At 40.5% G+C, this 24,944-nt stretch overlaps 1 protein-coding gene across 1 annotated transcript in view; it reads left to right on the forward strand.

Annotated features, from left to right (window-relative positions):
• MSRB3 (methionine sulfoxide reductase B3) overlaps positions 1-24,736 on the forward strand; it is a 94,614-nt gene extending 69,878 nt beyond the window's left edge. Inside the window, 2 exon segments of the mRNA XM_062584243.1 lie at positions 18,328-18,425; positions 23,383-24,736. Coding sequence (XP_062440227.1) covers positions 18,328-18,425; positions 23,383-23,547 — 263 coding nt within the window. The 3' untranslated portion in view covers positions 23,548-24,736.
• Positions 24,737-24,944: the final 208 nt, after the last annotated feature.

Raw genomic sequence — 24,944 nt, forward strand, 5'->3', positions numbered from 1 at the left:
TGCACTATGCTTGTGGTATGGGAATGAAGTCATTTGTCAGAACTGATTGTGCTGTGAGCTCTGTTCTTTGCCTGTAGAGATTTGGACTGTATTTTACCTCTTTAGTTGTTTTATAGGAAGGAACCCTCTTGAGAACACATGGAGTGATACAATTACAGTGAGAGCATTTAAAACCATTGGTATACCTCAGCTTCTTGGGGAACTGGGAAGAAGTGGGGATGACTGCAAACATTTCAGGGGTGCTAGGTGACTGCTAGGTGACCTGCAAACTTCAGTGGAGGTTTGCATTTAAAACAGTCCCTTTTAAGTAGCTCAAAGCAGACCTTTTCTGTAGAGGCTAAAAATGCTCTGCAACCAGAAAGTGTGCTATTTTGGTTGCAATCTGATGAACATGTGAATGGTAAAGGCAAGACAACTCAACAAAAATCTATCATTCCTTTCTTTCCTGATCCATGCAACTTGCCTTGTTGCAACGCTGCAAAATCCTCACCCACTCAGAACTGTGTAAACAGACATTGTACTTTGTGGACTTTTTAAAAGGTCTGAGTTTGTTGGATAGAGTGGGATCAGTATTGGGGTAACTTGTTGTAAAAGGTTATATTTTGTTAAATCCAAGAAAGAGTTTGGAACTGACATACTGTGGCTTTCCTTGAACAATCTTATTTTTTAAGTGCTTACAGCATGCTTAGTGAATGAGAAGTTAAGTACTTTTCTGTTCTTTTCCTGGAAAGTGCCAGCAACCTGTTCTCTGAGAAAAGATTTAGCCCAGATAACAACCCAGATAATTTTTTTTTCAAATTCTAAATTCATATACTTTGTTTTTTGTAATGCTCAGACAGAGGAAACCTTAGTAAAACCATAGTTAGTTGTTAGGATAAAATCTCCTGAGATCTGCTCTTATTGTGCAATTTGTACTGCTGCAAATGAGAAAGCATGACCTGTGTGATCCAGCCTGAAACCAAACTATCGAGGAGTCTTTTAATCCAGGGAATGGAATCTGCTTCCTGAATTCCTGAAGGGTTTGGATGTGGGATTCCAATAGCTGTTGTTTCAGATAAACCTAAAGGCTTATTTGAATTAAAAAGACACTGATCTCAAGCAGCTTTTTAATCAAACACATTGTTCGTGTGGTCAGCTTACAATGATGTTTCTGTGACGTTAGTGCAAAAAAGCAGCATCATTGCTCAATGCACAGGCTTCCCTTATTCTAACTGTAGAGTTTTTATTGATCAAGGACATCACATTAAGTCATCAAGTAAACCAGTTGCCACTTCCTTCATTTATAGCTGAAAGGCTGGGATAGGATAGGTGGTGGGTGAGTGCTCGTGTTATGCCCCAAATGAAGAAGGAATCTCCTCCAGATGGTAAGAAGGGAAAGCCTCCATCCACAAATGACCCCACTGTGGCTATGAAGTCACCTGCTGCCATTTTTGATCCTTCTGCTGACCTTAACTATAAAGTGGGGGTTTGGCTTTGTGATCCTGTGGTGATCTCTCCAAATTCTGATCTGCCACAATGCTTGAATTAGATTGCCTGGATAGTATTTCTCAAGATTTCTGCATTACAGTGGAAGTGAAAGCTTTCAGGAGAGGGTAGGGGAAGTTTTGGTAGCTACGGCTCTCATTAGGTGGAGACAGATCTCAGTTAATGTGCTAGTCCGTGAACTGGGCCGAACAGAGCATTGAACCATTGAACTTAGCGCTGGCACGCTTTAGCCATGCTTTAGCCTCACCTCTCAAGGTGAGGTTTAATGAGAGATAGCTGCGCCAATTTAACAACTTGCTGACAGAGCAACAGTATTTCTGTCTTTCTTCCACCCCTTGCCCTATATTCTCACCTCTTTCTTTACGTTGCCTCCAGCGCTTGTTTGACCTCTCAGTTAGCTGATTTAGCTTGCTAGCCTGGAAAAAGGGGGAAAAAAGTGAATAATTTTCTGCCAGTTTAGTGAGTTAAATTTTGTTCCCACAAATTGATAAGCACTGGAGCTGGTGAATGTTGCAGCAGGACTGAGACATCTGAGAGAGTGGGGAAGAGAAGGGCAGGAAGCTGTTTGATTGCTTCAGCTGTCTGATGGAACCTCTTGCTGCTTTCCTGCTAAAGGTACTCCACTTTGCATACAAAATATTAAAAGCAGATCAGAACAGCAGCATTAATGTCTCTGAGCTACAACCCCCATGGGATTTCCTGACCAGCAGGTTACTGGCTGCTCTGGTTTGAGTGGATCTTTGGTGAAAGTGAAACATCCCTGTGAAAACATTTACTTTCAGCAAATAAGCATTTCAAGTTTCTTTTGTTTAAAAAAAAATGTTTATGGAAAATTTCCTATAAAGACCTTCTTGAGACTTTGCGTTTTACCTTATTTGGTGAAAGTCTCCATAAGACTCTCCTATTAGAATGAACCACAAACTTGTCTTTCAAACCTAAACAAAATCTCTGTACAGCTTTCTCTGAAATCCAATAACTTTATACTTCTAAGCACAGATTGCCCAAGAGAAAGCTCTGAAACACAGTTCTGTGCCTTTCTGAGCAAAAGGGAAAAAAATATTTCCTGTAGCATAAGGAAAAATAAATGAAAAGAAGAAAAAGTAGAAAGGCAAAAAATGAAAAGTAGGACACATAGGGTGTAAAAAAATTAAAATAAATAAATTAAAATCAAAGTAAGTTAAAATCTCTACATGCAGCTACTTTTCAGCTTAGCTATTCTTGCTTACCATCAGCTGGCACAGACTATGTTTCTCCTGGCTAAGGTCTGTTTTGTTAACAATTCTTCTTCCAGTCAACCTGACCTACCTCTGTCTCCCCACTTCCTTCATCTCAGGGACCTTTGGGCAGAAATTTTGACAGTAAGCAACCAAATAAGCAATTGTGTGTATGAGGTGTGAATCGACTTTGCTTCACTAAGTTCAGAACAATTTGCAAGCTCATTTGGCACTATTTATGCAAGGTTTCAGCAGAGTTTACTTTTGAAATAAATATTAAAGTGAAATGAAGTACAGCACTGTCTTTGCATGCAGGGCATTATTTTACACCTCGTTAGGTCTAATTTTTCCTACTCATACACTAGTGGCAACTGGACAAGTAAAAGACTGATGGGATGAACAAAAGAGAGGTTCCTTTCCTAAGCGTACCAAATCCATTCTGTAAATGTGGCATTAAAAAAAAAAAAAAAAAAAAAAAAAAAAACCTAAGCTGCATGGAAGAAGTCAGGCCTCCCAAGGAAACCTGCACTACAGCAGCTTGCACAAGCTTTGTGCATCTCTTTATGTTTCAGGCCCTCATTTCCCTTGATGTTAGAACAATCGTTTGTGTGCAACTGATTTGCTATTATACTCAAAACATTTCCTCGAGGAAGTATGCAAAATAATATCACTGTAGCTGGATCTTTTCTGCTTTTGTAAATTTTATAAGTATTGAAAATAACTTGTTCCTGTTACTTAGCAAGGCTTTTATTACTCTCTCTTAAATAACAATATTTATCCTGTGTTTTGGGCCCCGCTGTTTCCAGCACAAGCTTATGCTGCAACCTTTATCATGGGGGAAGTCTCCCAAGCATGGGTTTGAGATGCCCTGTGAGAATACATTGCCTAGAGGTGGAAACTTCTCCTTGTTCACAGCCACACACATGCCGCTCACCTTTGGCCAGAAGATTTAATAGTACTGCAGTAACTGATAGTATCAAAACTCCTTTTTTAGGGGTACCATATTGTGACTAGCTCAAGTAGTATCTTCTATCACTACCTGGATCAAGTCTCTGGAATAAGCTAACTTATGGGAGGAGACCAGCATAAGCAAGCAATGACCATGTGTGAGTTGCTCCCTTAAAAAATGTGCACAGCTTCGACTGATGTATCCATGCTGCTGTAGATCCAGTCAAGCTCTGCTTTGAACTTTTAGTAATGACAGTGCTGTGGCTTTTGTATTTTCCCCCTCCTTTCTTCTTTGTAGGAGAACCTTTGCTGTGCTACTCCCTTTATACCTTTTTTTTTTTTTTTTTTTTTTTTTTTTTTTGCCTGCAAGAGTAAGATTCAGCTGCTGATACAGGATTCTAAAAGGCTGGAGGGGAACTGAGTGAATTAAACATTCTTCTTCCAGCTGCTGCTGTTCACAACACTTTTGACAGTTAAAATACATCACACATTCTCTTGTCTGCTTAATATAAACAATTAGTATTTTAAGTGGACTCCAGAATCAACCCAAAATAGGAGGATCCAGACAGGCAGTTCAGATAGGAAACTAAGCAGTGTCCTAAATTTATATAAAAGCAGTTCGCAATCAGTTCAGTCTGTGCCTAACATACTGTCTACCACAGCACATTAGTCTGTGGAAGCTGAGAGACAAGTGGGCTGTCTTTTTGGAAAGAAGGTTTCATTTTTCAGTTCATAAAATTATTTTAGTATAACATTTGAGTCTAGAATTTTTAATACAACACATAAAATGAAAAATTAAAATTAGAATTAAGTATTTGTGATTTTTTTTTTTAATAAAGCATTTAAGTAAACCCAAGACCAGTTTTGAAGGAAAATTTGTTTAAAGAAAACTTTCCCTTTTTTTTTCATTCTGGACTGAAGACATTTGAAGTTATAAAATATAATGAAGAAAACAAAAAAAAAAAAAAAAAAAGAATCTGTCTTCTCCATAGGTTTGTATCCTTCAATTTCTTAACAGAAGGACTTTAATTTCCTGTAAATTTAATTTCGGTATAGAGGAAAAATTTTGCAAAGAGTAGCAGCCTTCATAGTTTTAAAAATTCTAACATGCTCTCTGCAAAGTGCACATTGCTAAAAATTGTTTTCTAGATCAGTGACTCTGTAATAAAGAAAAGAGATTGAAAAATCTCCTCACTCCATACAAAAGACATCCAAGATACAATTCTATGCACATGTAAAACCCTTTCTTTTTTGAATCTAGACCATGACTGGTTTCCTAACAGAGAGGAGGTACACTGTGTGTAGTATTACTTCACATTGGTAGGTCTTGAAATGCTATGTACCTAATGTCATGGCCCTTTGGGCTGTGAGCATCCCTCTGGCAGCAGTGAGAACGTCTCTGTGTCGGTAGTTAAGCCTGTGCCCGAGCATGAAGCTGGGAGAGATCTAACTGTGTCATTTAGGACTGAACCTCTAGCCACCGGCATGGGTAAAGTATCTAATAGAAGGAATTTAGCCTTGCTTCTGCTTGTCAGGAAAGAAGCTAAATTTTAGGTTATAAACCTCATGAGAAGGACTGTCTTTTCGTGTAATCCTTGGAATGATTAGTGGACTTGACTGGCCTGAGGCCTCTAGAGTCTACAATAATACAAATAGGGAATCATAAATAAAATGACTTTGCTAGAGGAAGCCAGACTTCATCTAAAGTTAAGCAGTCCCTTCAGACCGGCACGGCAGCTTCGGCAGTTATCAGCTTGGTTTGCACCTTAAAGGAGCAAAGGAGGGGGCATGGGCCCTAAAAATGGAAACAGATCCAGGTCGTTCAGTTTCCTGTTTGTTTGAATTTGTCCTTCATGACATGCAGATTCTTCAGGCTCCTTTCCTGGTGACTACTTCATTTGATTAGTTCAGTTAGGTAGTCAGAGGGATTTTTATCTTCTGACTCATAAAATTCTTGTATTCCCCTAAGAATTTCCTGTGTCTGACTGGAATTTTATGTCTTTGTAGATTTAGCTGGACTCCCTGAAGAGGTTGCTTTCTAAATGACTCTACTTCTGAGGTCTCTTAATAGTATCTGAGGAGCCAGCTCTGGAACTGGTTCCTGTTTTTCAAGAAAACTGAACCATGCCAGCACTTCATCTCTTAAAATTTTAATCAGAAATTTTCAAAATTTTTTTAAACTTTCTTTCTGGACAGTGGTATTTCCACTTGCTGCCAGTGCCCTTGCCAGGTGTCCACTTTTGTCCAATTCTGGTAAGGCACCCCAGTGACTTAATGTTAGAGTGTGGCTTGCAAGCCTGTCCCATCAGGTTTTCATCACTCACTTGCTATAAAGCAGAGAGCTAAGGTTACGAGTATATTGGACCATTTAACAGTTGATGAGAAATGCCTTTGTATATCCCCTCCATGTCTTTTTTTCGCTCTTTCTGAAGAGGGTGAAAGCCAGGTTAGGCTGGAATTCCAGAACCCTTGTGTGTTCTTTTTTGAAAGGTTCAGTGAATTGAAGATGATGCTTTTTGACATGTGAGTTCCAGAAATTTATAGGGTGATTGTAGTGCGAACTAGCCTGCTTATACAAGAGCTTCTTCTGTGTTTGCTTCCCTGGGTGTGTAAAATGATGGTGCTTGGCTGCCATTTGTTACCTTATTTATCTTATTTGTTATCTTGTTATGGGTTACGTGGTGTATTTGAATGTCTTTGAACAAGAGGAGCTGAGGCGGGAACCTGAATGCTGCTTAACTGTGAATTCAGATTTATTTGGCAAGGTGAAAGCTGGAAGGAATCCTCACTGTTTTTGTGCTTTGGGAGATGGATATAGGCACACGTGATTTAAAAGGGCAAAGAGAGTGGACTGTTGGTACGGTTAATTGGGTTTCTTCTGAGCTGCCTCCCCTACTCTTGTGGGAGCCACAGGGATTCTCGGGTTAGCGCGGTCTGCAGAGTTTCAGGGCTCTGGCAGCCAGTACAAACTCGCTGTCTGGGTACTGGTTCACAGAAGACTCATAACAGAATTAATAGCACAATGGTTTCGCAGCAAGGCACTTGAGGGGCCTGGTCTCAGATTTTAAATAGTCGGTACCTCAGAATAGTTGCTGTGGGTATTGGCATTTCTTACTACATGCAAGGTCAGTGCTTCTGAAGAGCAAAATCTGATACAGCTAAATTTGATGCAGCTAACAGGTTACTGTATTCTTCATTTCCAAGACTGAAATGACAGGCAATGACTTTGTACCTGGATATTAAGAACATTTAATGGCTGGAAAAGGGCAAACCCTGTGTTACACAGTCAGCAGCCATATGCTCTTCAGAGACATACTGAAATATTAGAAAGAAGGAAAGGATCTAGAGAGTAGAATGAAACTACTGTTTTCCAAAAGTTTGGTTAAAAAGCAGAAACAAATCGTTGATAATTCTATTTTTACAATCTTTTCATTCACACTCTTCTCCCAAATCGCGGCGTTTGAATATAACTTGATCCTGAAACGCAGGTTTAAAATAACTAGCAAGTGTATTTATTTATAAAACTACTTTCCACAAGTATATTTACTTATAAAATCAGCAGGTGGAGACAAGAACAAAGGTATTAGTTGTCACTCTTCCCGCCGCACGCTCGCTCGTTGTCGTCCCCGCTGTTCCGTGTCACCACCAGGTGGAACTCGCTCTATGCTAACTCAGGGGTTTTTTTCCTTGCTCTGCCGGGTCTCCACTCGGAGGAAGGCTCCTGCGGGGAGAAGGTTCGGGTCAGGCGGAGACCCCCTGCGCAGGCAGCCGCGAGGCCGGGGCCGGCGAAGCGCTGCCTCCGCGCGCTGCCGTCCCTCTCGAGTGGGGCTCTCTCTGTGGGTTGGAGGACGAGGTGTGAGGCTGCTACCTGTCACGCCGGCGCTCAGCGGTGGGGCTTCGCCTTGCAGGGCCTTAGGTTGGGCTTGCCAATTCGGGCCGCTGAGATCTTCTGTCCATTGGACTCTGGTGGACAATCTCTCTCAATGCAAAAGACAGTAAAAGACAGGTTGGAGGATCTTGTTGGAAGCTACCTATTCATCTCTCGGAAAAAAAACCATCCTCTGGCTACCAACGTAGACCTTTGTGCAGTTTGTTCACTCCGTAGCTGGAACGGATGGAATATTTTTAGATGGTCTTTTCTGACTTTTAGGACAAAGAGCTCATCCTTGAATAATTAGAAATAGGGGGAATGACAGGGACGCTTTCACCAGCTGTTACATATCATCTTTTCCCTCAGAAATGATGGTCAGTGTGCATTTCCTTTGCTCTTCTTCCTCTCTCTCCTTCCTGCATGACAATGCGTTATTCCATTTAAACTGAAACAAAACCTTTGTCTTTTTTTTTCAATTTCTGACATAAGCTCATTCCTTCGTAGGGCTAATCCATGTGCAGCTGATGATTTTTTTGTGAGCTCCACTGAAACGGGAGCTCCTTATTCCCTTCAGACCGAGGATTTGTAGAATTGATAGGCTGGGCCAATCTGTATTGGTATAAAATAAGCATAGTGAAATTAGACAAACACTGGCACTGTGAAGCAACCAGCGCTAATTTACTATGGATGTTTGCAGATCTCTCTTGTACCCTTTTATTCTGGGGAAAACTTAACTGCAGGCTTACAGTTTTATCTGAAAGGAAAAAAAAATGATTATGAGCCAGGCTGTGTCATTTTTAAGCCTGGCGAATGCGAAGTGGAAGATGAGTAAACAGGAACAAATTTGATCAGCATAGTCTTAGTAGCTCACAGAAGATAACTGTCAGTAGAGCTCCCATGTTTTCATTTGGGATATACATGCTTTCACTGTTGAAAGAGTGCACACCTCAGATGTGGCTGTGTGAGGGCAGGAGACCAATGCTTACAGGCAGTGCTGGGCATCCTGCGCACCGGCAGCACATGACGTTCTGTCCATGAGCCGTGGATGTTTCTGGGGTGGGACTTCAGCTCCTGCTCAGCTGTGGGACATCTAGAAGGCCCAGAGAAATTTCCCAAATTCTTATATTCCACCTAGTCAGGATAGCTGAGCAGAAATAAAGGCGATCCTGAGGAAACACAAATATGTGGGTATTACAGGGCATTGCATGTCAAAAGTGTCCCAATAGTTGACAATCTGAATTAGAGATATGGCCAGCCCCGGGGAAGGCACTGTATAATAGAGAAGCTTGGGACAAATTCTGATGAATCTGGAGTGTTTTCCTTGAGGCACTTGAATGCATTTGTTAAATAATTGTACCTTCACTCCTAGCATCTTGTCTCCTTCCAGTCTTCTCCTACACATTGAGCCAGTTCCTTTTTGCCAGTTCTTTCTAAATCTTATTTCTCTTCTTGTACATTGCATCAGATTTCTTTTCCAAGTCAATTATTCCCTTTAGGGGGAATAATCTTTACTTAGGGTAAGAGAAAACAAGACCCTGAAGCAAGTTGGATGTTTCTAAACCAGTATTATCTCTCTGTAGAAACATGTAGTGAATATAACTGACTTCAACTGTGACCATTCATACTGTACCTAATTATAACTGCTCTTAGCTCTGGTTGAAAATAACTGCTATGTTAGGAGCAGTTTGTATGCAGCTTGTTTGGCTTATTTAATTTCTCTATTCAAGCAAAAATATAATAGAAGGCTAACCCGGAAAAAAAATGAAAAAAGAAAATAGAGAAGCTGTCATGTCAGGAATAGCGTAGGCACCTGAGCAAGTAAGAGAGATCTGTATTGAACTGGTCTGTACTGAACTGATCAGTGCAGCAGCCATGTTAGTGCTTGTACAATCTTTAGACTGATCCTGCAGGCAAGCTGGTTTGGCCTCAGCAGAGTACTGAAGGAGAATAGCTCCTCATAAGATATTTTTTAAGCAGTTTTCCAAGCTGTTCCTTTCCTTGGACTGTGTCATTGTCTATATCATAAGGTTGTGAAAAATTTTCCTTTGAAATCCTTCTTGAAGGAAAATGTGGGGTTTATAGCAGAAAGGGTATGCTTTGCTTTAAAAACCATAACAGCAAGCAAAACAGAAGGTGAACATTATAATCTGAAATACTAAACTTTTTTCCATTTCAATAGTTTCAGTTTTCAGTAGTTTTCAAAGTACAGCTGAAATTTTCCACAGAAAACTTAAAGGAAGGGAGGTATGTAGGTCACCCAACCCAACAACAGCTCTGAACTATCTATCCCCACAAATCATGCCTTTTTTTTTCTTTTCTTTGGTGATACCTGTTGTTTTCACATCCTTTTGTGCTGTACAGTGCCATGTTCAAGTACATGTTGTGCAGACAAACCCATAGGCAGAGGGCGGTGGAAAACTACCCTAGGTACCAGGTACTTCATGACAGTAGCACCTGAGTGGGCTTTGCATGAAGCTGCAGAATGGAGCTTTGGTGCTTCCGAGGTCAGTGATGGCTTCAGGGCAGGGCTTCTAGTGGAGTCTGGGGAGCCTGTCGCTCAGCATAAGTTATTCCTTCTCTGGACGGAAAACCCTGCTCTGGAAATATTACCAATTTTAAGAACTACCTAGTTGATAATCTCTTGATATTAGGCAAAGAGGTGGATTTTGCACTATCCCTTTGTGATGGTGTCAGATGGGACCCTGCTCCACCTTCCTGCAGAGTCTTGTCTGGTGACCACATTGCCTCACTGCATGTTTGGGGATCTGTTTTCAACCCGCTGTTCAGTATGCTATTTTGTGGACTTTGGGCAGACATTGCCATCAACTAACTTCTCCAATCTAGGCCCAGATCTTGAAGAAACATTTTCTTGATGGACAAGAATATTCTGTCCCCTTTTAGTTATTTGTGACTAAGTTCTCTTACCAAGGCATCGCATTCAATATCTAAAGTAAATAGAAGAAAGGAGGCCTTGGTCTTTTTTTTTTTTTTGTTTTTTAAACACTGTAATAACTCTTTCCCTTGTTTCAGAACTTTACTACTGCAATGAGAGCTTGTTTATCCAGCTGTAATGAGGAGGGTGTTTGGCTGCTATGGCACTTGATGCTGTAGGCTTGTTGCTCAGAAGAAATATAACTGCAAAAGGAAAATGATACAGGCTGCATTTCTTGAGTTAAAAACTATTTCTGTCAGAATTCCATCTCTGTAGTTTTAGTTTTAATATGTATTTGATCTCTGCTTGTTCTTTACCAAATTTATTTCCTTGATATGCATATAACTATGGGAAAATATTTTGACAGGTTTAAAAACAAATTATAAATGTCTGTTATTTGAAGCACCCCAAGACAAATTTTTCAAATGCGTACCTCATCTGTGAGTGGTGTTCCTAGATAAACTTGGGCTCTACAGTACAGTCATTCATAATTAGTAGTCATCATCATTTGTGCCGCACACTGCTATTATAGGATTGCATTTCCAGTTCTTTTGATTTTCCCCATGAATACACTACATTTGGATTCCAGTTTTGTCAAATCACTTCCATCAGAAGGGCTGCGATCTCTAGTATTATCCTAACTTACTCATCCGATGTGAAACTTGCAGTTATTTTAGTGAATTATGCAGATAGCTCGTAAGTATACAGATTGCAAGCTACTTTGCAAGACATACTTTTTTTTCTACCAATACTGCTTTTGGAAGGAAAACAAAAACATTTATTCGAAATTGAATGCTTTAGACAGAGGTTACTAGGTCAACAGTAAATTTTTTAAACTATTTGAGATATTTCTTAATGGCATTTTTAAATTATAGCTTAAGGTTACACTGCTTCACATGATTCTGTTCGGTTCCTTTGATGCTGAAGATCTACAACTGACTTATGTGTAAGATATATTTTTAAAAACATTAGCCATGATTTAAAGTAACAAGAGACACTGTTCAGATGAGGGGAGAAAACCATCCTTTGGGAGGAAGTGAGTTAGGTTCAGTAGTTTTGTTGAACCTGAACCAAAAAAGAAACCATTAGTAACTCAATCTTTGTAAGAAGACTTGAGGAAGATCCCAGCTCCTGCTTACCTGTTGATTTTAACAGCAGTCCAGACATTGGAGATGTCAAAAGCATTTTAGAGGAAGGTTCTAAAGCAGCCAATGTATATTTAGCAGTATTTTACAATGCTTAAGGAAGCATTTAGGGCAATAGCTGTATTGTGATACAGTTATTAATTGCTAAGGAGAACTGGCCGCATGCGTTCATTGCTCTAGAGACATCAGGGTCACTCTTGTTCTGAACAATTCAGATGTCAGATGAGATTGTAGATGTGAAGTTTCAAATCTCCCTCAACAATAATTTTAAACAAATATAACCTTCTCCCACTACCAGAGATATAAATCTGGATTGCATATGTTGTTTCATAGAAAGTTGTTTTGACAATCAGAGCGCCTTAGTGGAAAAAAACAAATACCACCTTTATTTATGACTTTCACTTTTTTTATTTCCCAAGTGAGAAACATAAAGAGAAAAAACAGATGATGATTGTCTCATAAAAGCTGCTATTAGGAGTTCCGTTGTTTTGTAAAATTCCCTTTGCACACTGTTCTCTCAGAGTGAGTTTTATCTGCTGTGGTAGCCCAGCTTTGCTGTTGGAGATAATGTATTAGAGGTAAACCTTCTCTTTACTTTTATTTCCCAAATTAAGCTTTAGTTTGTTTTCTGCTCCCCCCACACAACCTTGTTACTGCTCCGACACTCTGCATGTTCTGCTAAAAAACATTACCATGTAGTCCTTCTTAAACCTGCATGGTGCCAGAAAGGACCAATCATTTTCTTACCAGTGAAATGCATATCTATTATGCAGCCATGTGCTGATGAACAAGAATGTTTCTATGCCTCATTTTAGTTTTAGTTATCCTTGGGTAAATTAGATGAACCTGCACTGAAAGTAACGTTACCTCATTGCAAAATATTTGTAAGTAAGACTATTTATTCTGGATTCATCATCATGGAGATATTATAAAAAATAGCCCGGCATGTTAGCCAAAAAATGCCCTATATTTGTGCAGGCATTGTACATAATTGCAGTATGTCATTTTGTAGTTTTACATTAAACTTGTATGTGAGAAGTTACAGCTGTGGATGTTTGTGTCTGTTGGATTCTGTTTCAGTAAACTTGTGTGAAGGAAAAAAGTGAAGGCCCATCAGCTTTACAGCGGTTTCAAAGTAAAAACTTTATTATCTTTTTTTAATCCTATATACTTCATGTTTTACACAGATACAGCTTCTCAGTGAAGATAAATGACAAGACTCTACCTTAAAAAGCCTTTGGGTTTTCAGTAATCTGTGTTAGGTTAAAAGGGAATCAAAATTCTAAAAATACAGCACATCAGAGAAACAAGATACTTTTCAGGTCAAGGTCCTCTTTCTTTTCCATCTGGTGCCATTTGGTAGTTCTAACGTCTTCCATCTCCCCCTACATCTCCATCTGTAAATAACTCACTGAAGTAAATGCTTGGAATAATTACTGCAAGGAATGATAAAATGCAGGTTGGATTTAATCTCTTTGGCTTCTAAAATGAAAAGCATAACTACAAACATCACAGTTATTGAAAAACTGTGGAGGTCTGCAGTCAGCAGGTGTAAGAAATGGGAATAATATCAGAGCATTAGATGCTGTGGGATTGCAATTTTGCTGTTCAAAAAAAAATGTCAAAAGGAATATTAGTTCAGGAAAGGGGGAAAAATAGGCTATCAGGCCTGGTTTTCCAAAGCAGCCTGCAGTTTTGCTTCTGCAAATAATTATAGTCTCATATTTTAATAGTTAGATGTCTAACTGCTTGCATCCATGTATTAGGAAGTTGGAGGTCTAAGTACAAGTAAATGTGTACAAACTTGTAAAAATCGAGGGAGGTTTGAGATGCTTCTAAAATTGGTCAATCAGTCAACAGGTAGACCGCTTTCCAAATGTTTGTGGGAACAAAATGTCTTTCTTTTTTGCAGGAACATTGCCCCAGGAAATAGTCCTGAATTTGTCCACAAGAAAAAGGTGCATTAGAATTTCCTGGGCTAATGTGAATGAGACAGTCTACTCTTGCTGGTGTTTAATTTCTCTATCAGGAAAGCACAAAAGAGGCTTGACTGTAGACAAACAGCTGTAGTTGTCATTTCAGCTATTTTGGCATCTCTATCTAAGAAGGAGGCAAGCTATACAATTCGCCAGCTGTCTGAGACTGCTGAGTGCTGGCTGCCTGTGCTCCCATGATACCCATCTTGTGCCAGTTCCCTATGTAGGCACCTACTTTAAGCTGCTCATTAGTGATACTAACTAAATTAGGTACTTAGAATAAGAGGTCTGAAAGTCACAGATAAAATATCTCTTTTAAATAATTTGAAACCCTGTAGCAGTAAAAACAAAACCCAATATACATTATCAGAGCACATGCTTCTGTTCCGTCCTATTCTTCGCTTCTGTTGCCAGTGGCAGTATGAGGTGTTCTCTGTTCTGAAGAAAGTGTTCTCTGACAAAGAGGCATCAACTGCTGTCACCTCTTTGCCAGAATGAGGAGGAAAGGGATGAGAAGTTTATAAAGACTGTGCAACTTCTTTGAAATACTTGGTGGAAGTCCCAAAATGAGAAAGAATAGGACATGACTCAGTATGTGTAACACCCAGCAGCGTAAGATCCCTTCTGTTACTCGTGCAGAATGAGTGGAAAAGATCTGTCAGAAATGTTCATTTTAAACACAGTTTTCCTTTAGCTACTTGACTGTAGGAAGTTTCATTGTTTTATTTAACTGTAGTTTGAGGCTTAGAAGGGATACCTGGTATATATATGAATACCTGTTCGTCTCTCTGGCTGGCTTATTAACGTACTAGAAACCAGCCCTTAAGCCATAGAGGCCCAGGTCCTGTGTAAAGGGTCTTAGAGTGAACACAAACACAGTGAACTTCTTATTTTAAAGCCCTTTTATATTGACGATGTAATGAAAAGTCACCATAGGAAAATAGGAATGGTCTCATTTTAAACATCTCTAATTTGATACAAATTGTTGCCCATTACAGTGTAATACTCTCCTTCAAACTGAAGTTTAGGTTCAGGGATAAATGTACTCACAAATCTTGGCTCCAATCACACAAAAAATGTGCAAATGCCACTTGAAGTTGCTCACTCAGCGAGGAGGCTTTCCGTCTTGTCTCCTGCAATTACCCTTTGCCCCCTTCCTCCCGTAGCTATTTTTTCTGAGCTATTATGTTTTACCATCTTTCAAACGATAGTGCTCCTGCTCTTGCTGCCCATCAGATTTGCTGAGCTAGAGCTGACAGAAATCAATAATCTCTCGAGGTCCGACTCTAAGCACTGACATTTATAAAGGGTCTTTTCTAGCGCGCAGTTTTTGCTGTGCTCGGGATCAGTTTCCCTCATTCTCAGCTCAGCAGAAGCAGAGCAGATCCAGAAGGGTCATCTTCTCCGCCATTCTTACAGCGCTCCCTGCCCCCATTCCCTAACAGTTCAAGTTTAATATTTAAAGGCAGGCTGAAGCATTAATACGTCATTAACAGCAACTTAAAACATATAGTGGATCAGCCATTTTGCAGGCCTGTAGTAGCAGGGAAGCAGGCACTCAGGTGGCTGAAGGAAAGGAGCAGGCGAGCAGGAGCCAGTAAAGGAAAAGCAAGAAAAGCAGCTTGGGACTAACAAAGAGGAGGTCACTACTGTGTCATTTGCCACTTATAAAGAAAGATTGTATGAAGAACCCACAGGGGTCTAGTTGTTTTTCCAGCATCACTGGGAGTTGCCCGATAGGCAGACAAGCAGACTGCTTCTACAGCTTGTTCCTGGCAGCTTTCACAGCAGAGAAAATGGCCAGAGCCATGAGAAGGTTAGCAAACTATTGCGTGCGTTTTCCACTTTAACTTTGGAGAAGGGAAATGAGCCAGCAGAGGGGTGGATGTTCCCAGTGAGTTTGTCTCATCAACTCAATGAGCGGTTCACTTGTCTTCCTTTCAAGGTGCACAGAGTGACAGTGTGTCTCCCAGTGCCCTTCAGGAGTTTTTCTGTCACAGCTCAGCTTTCAGTCGACTCCCACGGAGGTATTAGTTTGTCACAAAAATGCTAATGCCTGGGCAGCAATGGTGCTCGAGAAGAGACAGCATGACTAAGAAATAAAAGCTTATATCTCTTCAAGATTATATGTCCCCTGGATGCAGAGAGTGTTTCGGAGTCCTGTCTCGGGAGCATATGTGGTAGTGGGAGAATCTTTGGAACATGTGTCACATATAGCAGGAACTAACAGCCCAAATTGAAGTCACTCCAGTTCGGTACAAAGGCTACTTTAGGAGGAGCTTTACTGTTTATATAGGTTTCAGATGACTTCATTTTTAAAAGTGCATGGAATTAATCCAAAGCAAATAATTTTTTTCTGTGTTGAATGGGAAGACCAAAAGGAAAAGTCTGGAGAAAGGAGGATGGATGGTCTTTCTTTAATGTCAAAGCTGACATAAACACATCTCCTCCAAACCCTTCTCACAAGATAATTTTCTCAGCAAGACACAGATTGCTTCAATCTCTGTGTAGCAGCCTTTGAAGCTTCTCCCTTATTGCTATTACAGAGGAGGGAGGGTTGCCTCTGAGAATTTCTGCAGCAGTGAAATGTTCCTCCTCCAAATGCCTTCACACAATGAGATAGTTGGTTGCCCCAAGGAACATGTCTCTTCAGAGCTCCTCTGCCATCACACAAGGGCAAGCTGACAGTTAGATATGTCACTTTTTTGCAAAGCATTTAAATGTGAAAAACTGAAAAGGCTTAATCAAAAAGTAGTTCGACCGGCTCTATATAAGACTTCAATTTTCATTAGACAGAGACCCAGCTAAGGAGATGACGAATAGTGTGGAGAGAAGCCATCAGTTTTTCTGTCAACAGGATAACCCCTTCTACAAAACTTGTTGTGTGTTTATTCCTTTCTGTTTGTGAAGGTATTTGTTTGGTGGAGGTTATTTTGCACAAAGGCAAAAATTTATATTTTTTTTTAAGAATGTCACTGCTACACTGTTTTTCAAGTTCAGTTTTGTGGGATATTTTCCAAGTTCAGAGCTCTGGCTCTTCAATCCACCTACTATCTATAACTCTTACATTTGCCATGTTTTGGAGAGAGGCGAAAGAAAAGGAAAAAACATGAGTCTACTTAGTACTGCAGTGAGTTCTGGGTTAACACTTCTGATGTAAGTAGGCTCTTTGGGGGTGTTAGACGTGGGGCTGGAAATGCCTTCAGATTGCAGGCTTGGGAAAGCTATGACATGTGTGCAGAGTTTCTCAAAAGGGGAGCATTTTTGAGCATTTCTTTCTTAAAAATTTATGCCTTTTAGGATGCTTGCATCCTAAAAAGTGTTTCTCTACATTTAACAGTTTAAGATATAACTGAAGACATATGGACTTTTTCTCCAGTTTACACACTTTCCATACCCATGTTCAGAAAACTTGATAGCTTCCACACCTCCTTCTACTAAATAAGAAATTTTACTCCCTTTACTTATGGGAAACTGTATATATCCTTTATTCATCTTCATGCAGTGATTCACAGCTGCTGTGTTTCTTAATAACTTATTGCAAGGCATTTTATGAAATCATCAGTAGCAAATGTTTGGCAGATACTAGAAGAAGAAACAAATTCTGTATGCGTGGGCATATATGTAATACATAGAGAGGAAGAGTGTATCTGTGTGTGTTACAACATTTGGTAAGAGACTAAATGAGAGGGACAGATATCTGGTGGGGTGTCAGATGGGCACTGGCAGATGTTGACATGACCTTAAAATGTATCAGGTTCTTATCTGGGAGCTGAGCTTCAAGAAGTGGAGCCTATGATGACTATTTTTTGAGGAGTGGCTGAAAAATTACAGCTGTGTTATGAGCATCTACTGGGCCACTGAATAAATTCAAATTTCTTTTTACCTGTGTTGTGGACAGTGGGAGACTTGGAAAGGAACAGTTAAAGAATAGAGAGTCATTATTTAAATGATAGATGCCTGTTAGTTGTAAATCAAGTATGCCACCTCATAATCATCTGGTATCAGGTCGCGCTGCTCAGTGCTCAGATAGCAGCTCTGTTGAACGTGCATGTTAATGAGTGCAATATTTTTGTTCTGGATGCAGAGAATAATGCAGACCATCTACTAGCGGTCTGTGATACAGGCGTTGTTATGACTGCAGTTAAGCTGTAGACAACAGGTGATCTGAAACACTCATCACAATTTTGAAATTAGACACAATAGTCACCTCATTGCTTCTAATGCGAGATGGGTCAGACTGAGCATATCCTTCTAGTGGTAACCATGCTTTAGTTTAAGCAAAGGTTAAGGTAGGCTGTGGGACTCTAATGTGCAACTTATCCAATCTTTTTTTAAAGGACCTTTACACTGCAAAAGCATAATACTTGTATTCCACAAAGTCTTGTTGTTTGTCTTCTAGGTGGAATTTATGCTTTCTTAAAGTGATATGAGACTGAAGCTGGCTTACCTGAGCCACCATCTTCCTGCTTCACCTAAACTGTTACTATTGCTCACAGTGGAGTGCAGGAATCTCTATTAAGATGGAAGATGGGCAGCCACTGGCAACTTGATCCTTGCCTGTAAACAACTTTGTGTTTAGGGTAAAATGTTCCAAAATACCTGTATGATATACAATCCAAAATCTCCATTTCAGTTATTTTCAGGCTCTGGAGTGATGTGAAGATTTTTTCAGTGTTATTCTCTCTGATTTTTACAATCATCTGTCACGAAGATGCAATAGCATCTTTTCTTCTTACTTGTTCCTCTTTTCCAGGTTGGCCTTCCTTCTATGATGTGATCAGTCCCGATGCACTTACTTTCACTGACGATTTCTCCTATGGGATGCACAGAATTGAAATTTCCTGCAGTCAGGTTAGTTTATAGCACATACAGACCATTCTGATGGCAAAGGCTGCAAAAATCATTACTGTGTGTTATACTTTCCCTAAGATTTGCAAACCTTTCAGTTCCATTAAATAGTAATCACTGCAAAAGAGCACAGTGGGTCGTAGATACAACAGCTTGGTGGAACAAGCTGAAAGCACAAAGGGCTCATTGGAGTGCACATTGTTGTCTAGTGTAAGATTTAACAGACTCTATGTAAATGCTTGGATTCAGTGTTGAGTCTGCAAAAATTGTCCCTTCAAAGGAACCCCTGAGCCTTGCCAACTTACCTCCATAAGTGAAGAGCAGAGAGGGAAGTGAAGGCGCTGAAGCGACGATGTGTGTGCTGATTCCATCACTGCGCATTACTGTGCAGCGGTGCTAACTCGTTCTCAACACTCATTCCCAGGGCATTCTTAATGGTTGCTTCAAACAATCCCATCTGCCATAATAATGAAGTCAGTAGCCATTCAAAACAAACCAAAATTTTCCGTTATCTGTCTCTTTCTACTTGCTTTCATCCTTTGTGCTCTTCTCTGCAAAGGGAACGGCATAATCATTACCTAGCAAAGGGAGAAGCTGTTGCATTGGCGTTGGACAGTCATACCCAGTGGCTTGCAGTCCTCTTTCTCCACATGCTCAAATTCCTCCTGAGAGAAGCAGCAGCTTCATTTGGGCTGTGAGAATTTGCTCTTTTGTTTCCAGGCATAATTATTGGTAGGATAAGTGATTTCTTCAGTGATGTTATACACACTTGCTAATCACTCAGTTGTCATATATAAGCTCTCAGAGTGAGTTAAGAAGCTTCCCCAAAAGAGGCAAGAGAATCCATTAACTCCTGCATAGGTAGAGAATTCGGCCCTACACAGTTACGGCCAATCTGCATGGCTACTAGTATGTCATGTCTATTAGATAATTGTACTGTTTTTACATTGATGACATTCTTTAGAAGATTCATTTATTACTTTTTTGAAATAACCATTTCTCTAAATTCCCTAGCAAGACTGACCACTGTCTAGGTATTTCTCACTTTTCCAGTGTTTACTGGAATAATCAAAAATGCAACCACTTTCTTCAGCTCTGCTTGGTGGGGCTGAACAGTGCTAAAAGCAGTTCATTGACAACCTGCTGAGCAGGCTGTATCTGATGACTCCCGTCAAGAGATGACTGGAGCTCCTGGGTTCACCTTGGTGAAGGTCACAGAAGCCTGTGGTCAGGCCAGGGAATCTGGGAATGTCATTTACCTTTTGCCAAAAAAATAGCACCAGCAGACAATGAGACCAGGAGTATTAACAGCAATCACAAACAGACACCATAAACTTAGAGCAAAACCGAAGTCTGAGTTTACAGCATAGAGAAAAAAATATGACCAAAGTCGCTAGACAATCCAATGGCAACTTCTTATCAGTTACGCTGACTTCCTGGCAGAGTAACCCCACAGATGATCGAGTCATCCAGGAAAATAGCTTCAGGAGCGGTGAACATCTTTGCAGCCACTGCTCAGCACAATTAATACCATCCCGTTGTGTATCCATAACAAAACCATTTCCTCCCCTCCTCTGAGCCCTAGGAATGTGAATTGCACATGCAGCTGCAAAAGGAGCACAGTTTTACTGCAGCCTGGAAATGCAGTAGGATTGATATGGCAGGCCTTGGTCAAACTGAGGGGAAATACCCTCTCCCACACCCAAAACCTTATTAATCTTTTTCAGATGAAAAAGCAGTTACTTTAAGCATCCTTCCACCTGTTTTAGAGAGTTAAAAACCTCTCTTTTTAAGTTCTCCATTACAGAGAGTAAATGCTGGGAAAAAAATGCTGTAATATAAGCCAAAGACATCTATAGTATTATCCTAGGAAAAAAAAAAAAAAAAAAAAAAAAAAACACTTTTACAGATTTTTGGAAATACATCAGCATAGAAATATTTAAAAACTCAGTGATTACTGACAAGTAAAAGTTAATTGTAAATGCATTTGAGGAATAGTCTAAAACTGGTCTTGCATCTCTGTCTCTTTCCCCTTCAAGAGTTCCTTCCCTTGCACATCGATAGCTCTGAATATGTTTCAGCAGCTGATTGCAAGCTGCTTTCCGTGGCTCGTGGCAGTATACTAGAACCAGGAGCCTTGAGAGATCCAAGCATACTGACAGTTAGCAGTGACCCCCCTGCATTTTCTGCTCCCAAACACATATTTCAGGTGCTTAACTCTAACCATTTCATCATCCTAGTGCACTCTGGCCAATACATGTGTGTGTGTGTATATATATATGTGTGTGTGTGTGTGTGTATAGAGCTGCAACAGATAGTTTCTTTTTGAGAGGCTTTACAGACATTTATATATGGCCTAGAAAAATAGTCAGCACCTATGGGTAATGTGTGGTGAGGATAGTTAAATCAATTCATCCTTTGTATTCTCAGTTGAGGGCCGGGGTTCTTATGCTGTGAAACAAAGAATTGAATTACATTTCTTTCAGGGCAGATGAGCTATGGAGTTCTCTACAGAGAGCATATCCACATAAATTTTTAGTGAGGGGTAATCTCAAATGGTAACAAATTTTGCACTAATCCAATCCTGGTGTGATTCTGCCATCCCAGGGAGGTGTGATGGGACTGCTTTGAACAGCTTTTCGGATTTTGTGAGGAAAATCTCTTTGATAGATTGCCTTGATTGCCTTCATAGTTGACATGTTTGTGAGTATTAGTCCCGGAGACTGTTTCTCTTGGCAGTTTTTCCTTTGTTCCATTTCTGTCCATTGGAGAGGAATGATTACCTCTGTGTAAATGTTAATCTGAAAAAGATCTATTTAACACTTCTAACCAGGAGGTTTTGAAGCAGTCTTAGTTGAGATTATTTAGTTAGGATGCCGAGCATTTAGAAAAATACTCTTTCTGGGACTCTAAGTTTTGTTTTGTTTTTTGAGATATGGAAAGGTGCTAATCAGGTGAAATGCTGCGTTGTGAGAGACTCCACTCCTAGAAACATCTCAGGCCTGCCCAAAAAGGCCTTCAATCTCAAGGACAAGGAAAGAAAGAAAGAAAGAGATGACGAGGGGAGGAAAGTGTGACAAGGCAGCCATCTTTCAGAGGCAAGCCTTGAAGCAGCATCATTTATATTTCTCATGCAATTTTCCCTTGCTTCTTCCTACTCACCCTGTTTCTTTCCCCTCCTGACAAAGTCGAGCAGCTAATTTGTAGCCCAGCGCCGTTCCCGGTGCTTCTGGATTCTCTCCGCAGACAGCATGGGCTTTGCGGGCTGCCGGCGCTCCAGCTGCTCGGGGGCCGTGGGGATGACAGCCTGGCCGCAGCCTGGCCACGTCCCCCTGGTGAAAGGCTGGACTTGGTCAGACCTCAGCCAGCGCTGCAGGAAGATTCAGGCCCTGTCTTCACATGCCTGCCTGCCCTACTCCTGCGGTCCCTGACATTTAGCATTTCTCATGTCCTTATTCAATAAAGAAAGGGTTTCTGTCCCTTCTAGTTGGTGCAAGAGCCTCCTCCAAACTCTGAGACAGTCTAACCTGCACCAAGATTTACCTGCTTCTGCAGACACCCTCCTTATTACTTTGGTGAATTAAAGGCCGTAACAGCAGGATAACGTTAGCCACATATTAGCAGCAGGGTAGTAGAGCTGCCCTCCAAAACTCATTCACAGTTCAGAATAATCAATATTGCCTCTATGCACTTTGGAAACCATGAATTAATTAAATGTTAAGAATAACTCTCAGTCCTTAATTTTTGCTGTCTGACCCTGAGCCTACTAACAGCTCTGTGATCTCAGTTACATCATTCCTGTTCTCACTGAGATCAGCTACTGACTTGAAAGGGCAAAGCTCTTTAGTGAAACAGCATGACTTTCCTGCTTAAGATAAATATTTCTCCAGTGCAAAGCTTTTTTTTTTTTTTTTTTTTTTTTTTCTTTTTTCTTTTCTCATGGCAGGCTGTAAAAATGAATTTGTGAAATTTAAGTGACTAATTATAAGATGCACTTATTATCCAGATAAGTTGTCAGCCATAATGTGCAGTGATAGTAATTCTAATTTCTGAATAATGGCCAACTGCATCAGCTTCTTTCAAATATTGTACTCTTCTGTAAAGCAAGAGAGTGTTACCTTTCTTACAGAGAGGAGCAGTAATGTTCAGCATGCATACCACTGCACATATCTAAAGCCAATTCATACAGAACAAAACTGTCATGAGACCAGCTATAGTTTCATATTCCTTGCAAAAAAACAAATTCAGCATCATTCTTGCGTGTAAATTACTCCCAGCTAGTGGTCATTCAGAAATGTTTTACATTTCTGTACTATGGGTGTTTTCTAATCATCTGTCCTATATACTACAAAAAGTAGTATGAGATGAGTAGATGAGATGCATCCCCTCCAGGGGCAAGATGCAGAGGAGCACCAAGAAGGACCCTGATGGTCTTAGGTTTTGGAAAAACAACAAGCTGTGGAAAGAAGATATGAGGGCATACTCCAAAGTGCATCCTTACTGCTTTAGGTCCTTGTGGGGATTGCCGGGGGTTTAATGTCTGCCTCCTGAGGGGTGTAGCGACAGCTGCAGGCTGAGAAATGCTTAGCACTCGGGTTCCCCCTTTCCCACATGATTATACTTACAGTGTTAAGCGAGATGTGGGCAGTGCTGCCCTCACCACCGCATTTTCAACTGAGTTCCCACCATGAGATCATTACGCAGACAGGTGGCTTTCAGAAATAATGGCCCAACTGGACACGTGCAGTAGCACAGCAGGAACTCCAGGAAACCTGGGCTGGCCCCCATGGTGTCCCGGGTTTCCTGCGCTGCTCTTGTAAATGCAGGCTCTGAATCCCACTGGAAATGGCAAAGCAGGCACCTATGAGCTTTCCTGGAAGTGGCTGCTAGTCATTGCTCAATACTGCTGTGATGCCACCACGTTTTGCAGAAACAGTCATACTCTATTGTTTTCTTTCAGTGTGGTGCTCACCTGGGGCATGTTTTTGACGATGGACCTCGTCCAACTGGCAAACGATACTGCACAAACTCTGCTTCATTGTCTTTCAAGCCAGTAGACAAGAACAACGCTGGAGAAGGCAGCAGTAACACCCGTCCTGCCCAAACAGGCAAAGCTGAGCTGTAGGACAAAGCAAGGCCTACAGAAAACTGTTTGGATCCCACAGAGCTTACAAGGAATGTTTTCTAAATTGCCTGCTATCTTATATCCTAAGAATATTTAAAAGCTTGAAACCATTTTGCAGCATCCTTTTTTCTTCTTTTCTTTCTTTTTTTTTTTTTTTGGAGTTAAGGCCTGGCTTGCCAGTGCATTATACTATGTAATTGAATTTTAAAATGTGCTGCCTGAATCCACAGCTTTTCCTTTTCTGTTTTGGAGATCGCTTTGGGGAATCTTTAAATTAAGAGGCTTTGGCACCATTGGTTATTAGTTTCTTTTAATGCTGAATTACTCTCTAGGTTTGAACTATTCTCCTTTTTGTAAAGGAGATGGGAATTGTGGTTCTCAGTCTATAGGAAACTTCTGGGCACAGGAAAATCCTGTACTGCCAGCACATATATGCCTTGTTCTGACTTGTGAGGCATACAGCCCTTGGTCGTATGTATTCAACCATCTTCCAGTATCAACCGCACCCTGCAAAAACTTATACTTATGGCTGTTCCTTCCCAACTGAGAGAGATAGATGAGGTGTAAAGCCCATCCTTTAGCTAATTTGCTGCCAGAATTTCAAGGCTGTGGTTGAACAGATGTAAACATTGCCCAGCATCTATTTTTCCCCTTTGTTCAGTATTTAAATCAGAGTTTTAACTAGTAAGGCTCGCTTACGCAGGTCACTGATGAGACTCTGTCTTTTTTGTGAGGCCTGTTCTGCAACTATAACTCAGTTCTGAATTAAAATTGAAATCTACAGGGGGTAATTATATAGACAAGTGCAGAGATAAACTTGAGAACTGAAGAAGATGAGGGATGACAGTAGGCTCTTTATCTTCTTGGTCGCTACGAGGGTTCAGAAACACGACAGTTTCAGCTAAGAGGGAGCTTAGGAATGCAACAGAAAGTGGGACACTCTTCTGAAGTATCCGATTTTAGATTTAAGCTGTCTGGACGTGTGATGCCTACATGGCCCCAGCCTTTATTTTGGGAAGCTACAGTATGGGTCACGAGTGAGAGAGCTGATTTAACAAATGAATATGAAAAAAGCCTGGCAGAGCTCCAGAAATTTTCACATTGTGATGAAGTATGCCATCCCACAAGATTTTTTTCACAGCTGCTCTGAGATTTTGTTCAATAAAAGTTAGTCTAGAATTGTGCATAATACTGTTCTTTAATCTGTAATGTTACAGTATTCGCTAACACCACTTGTGTTGAATGACTTAGCAGATACAGTATTTACTTCTAGAACCAAACTTTGTGACTGACATATTTAGATCCAATTTTGTTTCCAGTAGGAGCAAAACAATGATTGATTTGAATGGAAGCAGGACTGAGGTTTTTATGTCAGTGATAATAAACATATTACCTGA

Source organism: Rhea pennata, chromosome 1, assembly GCF_028389875.1.
Source record: "Rhea pennata isolate bPtePen1 chromosome 1, bPtePen1.pri, whole genome shotgun sequence".
Taxonomy (NCBI): domain Eukaryota; kingdom Metazoa; phylum Chordata; class Aves; order Rheiformes; family Rheidae; genus Rhea; species Rhea pennata.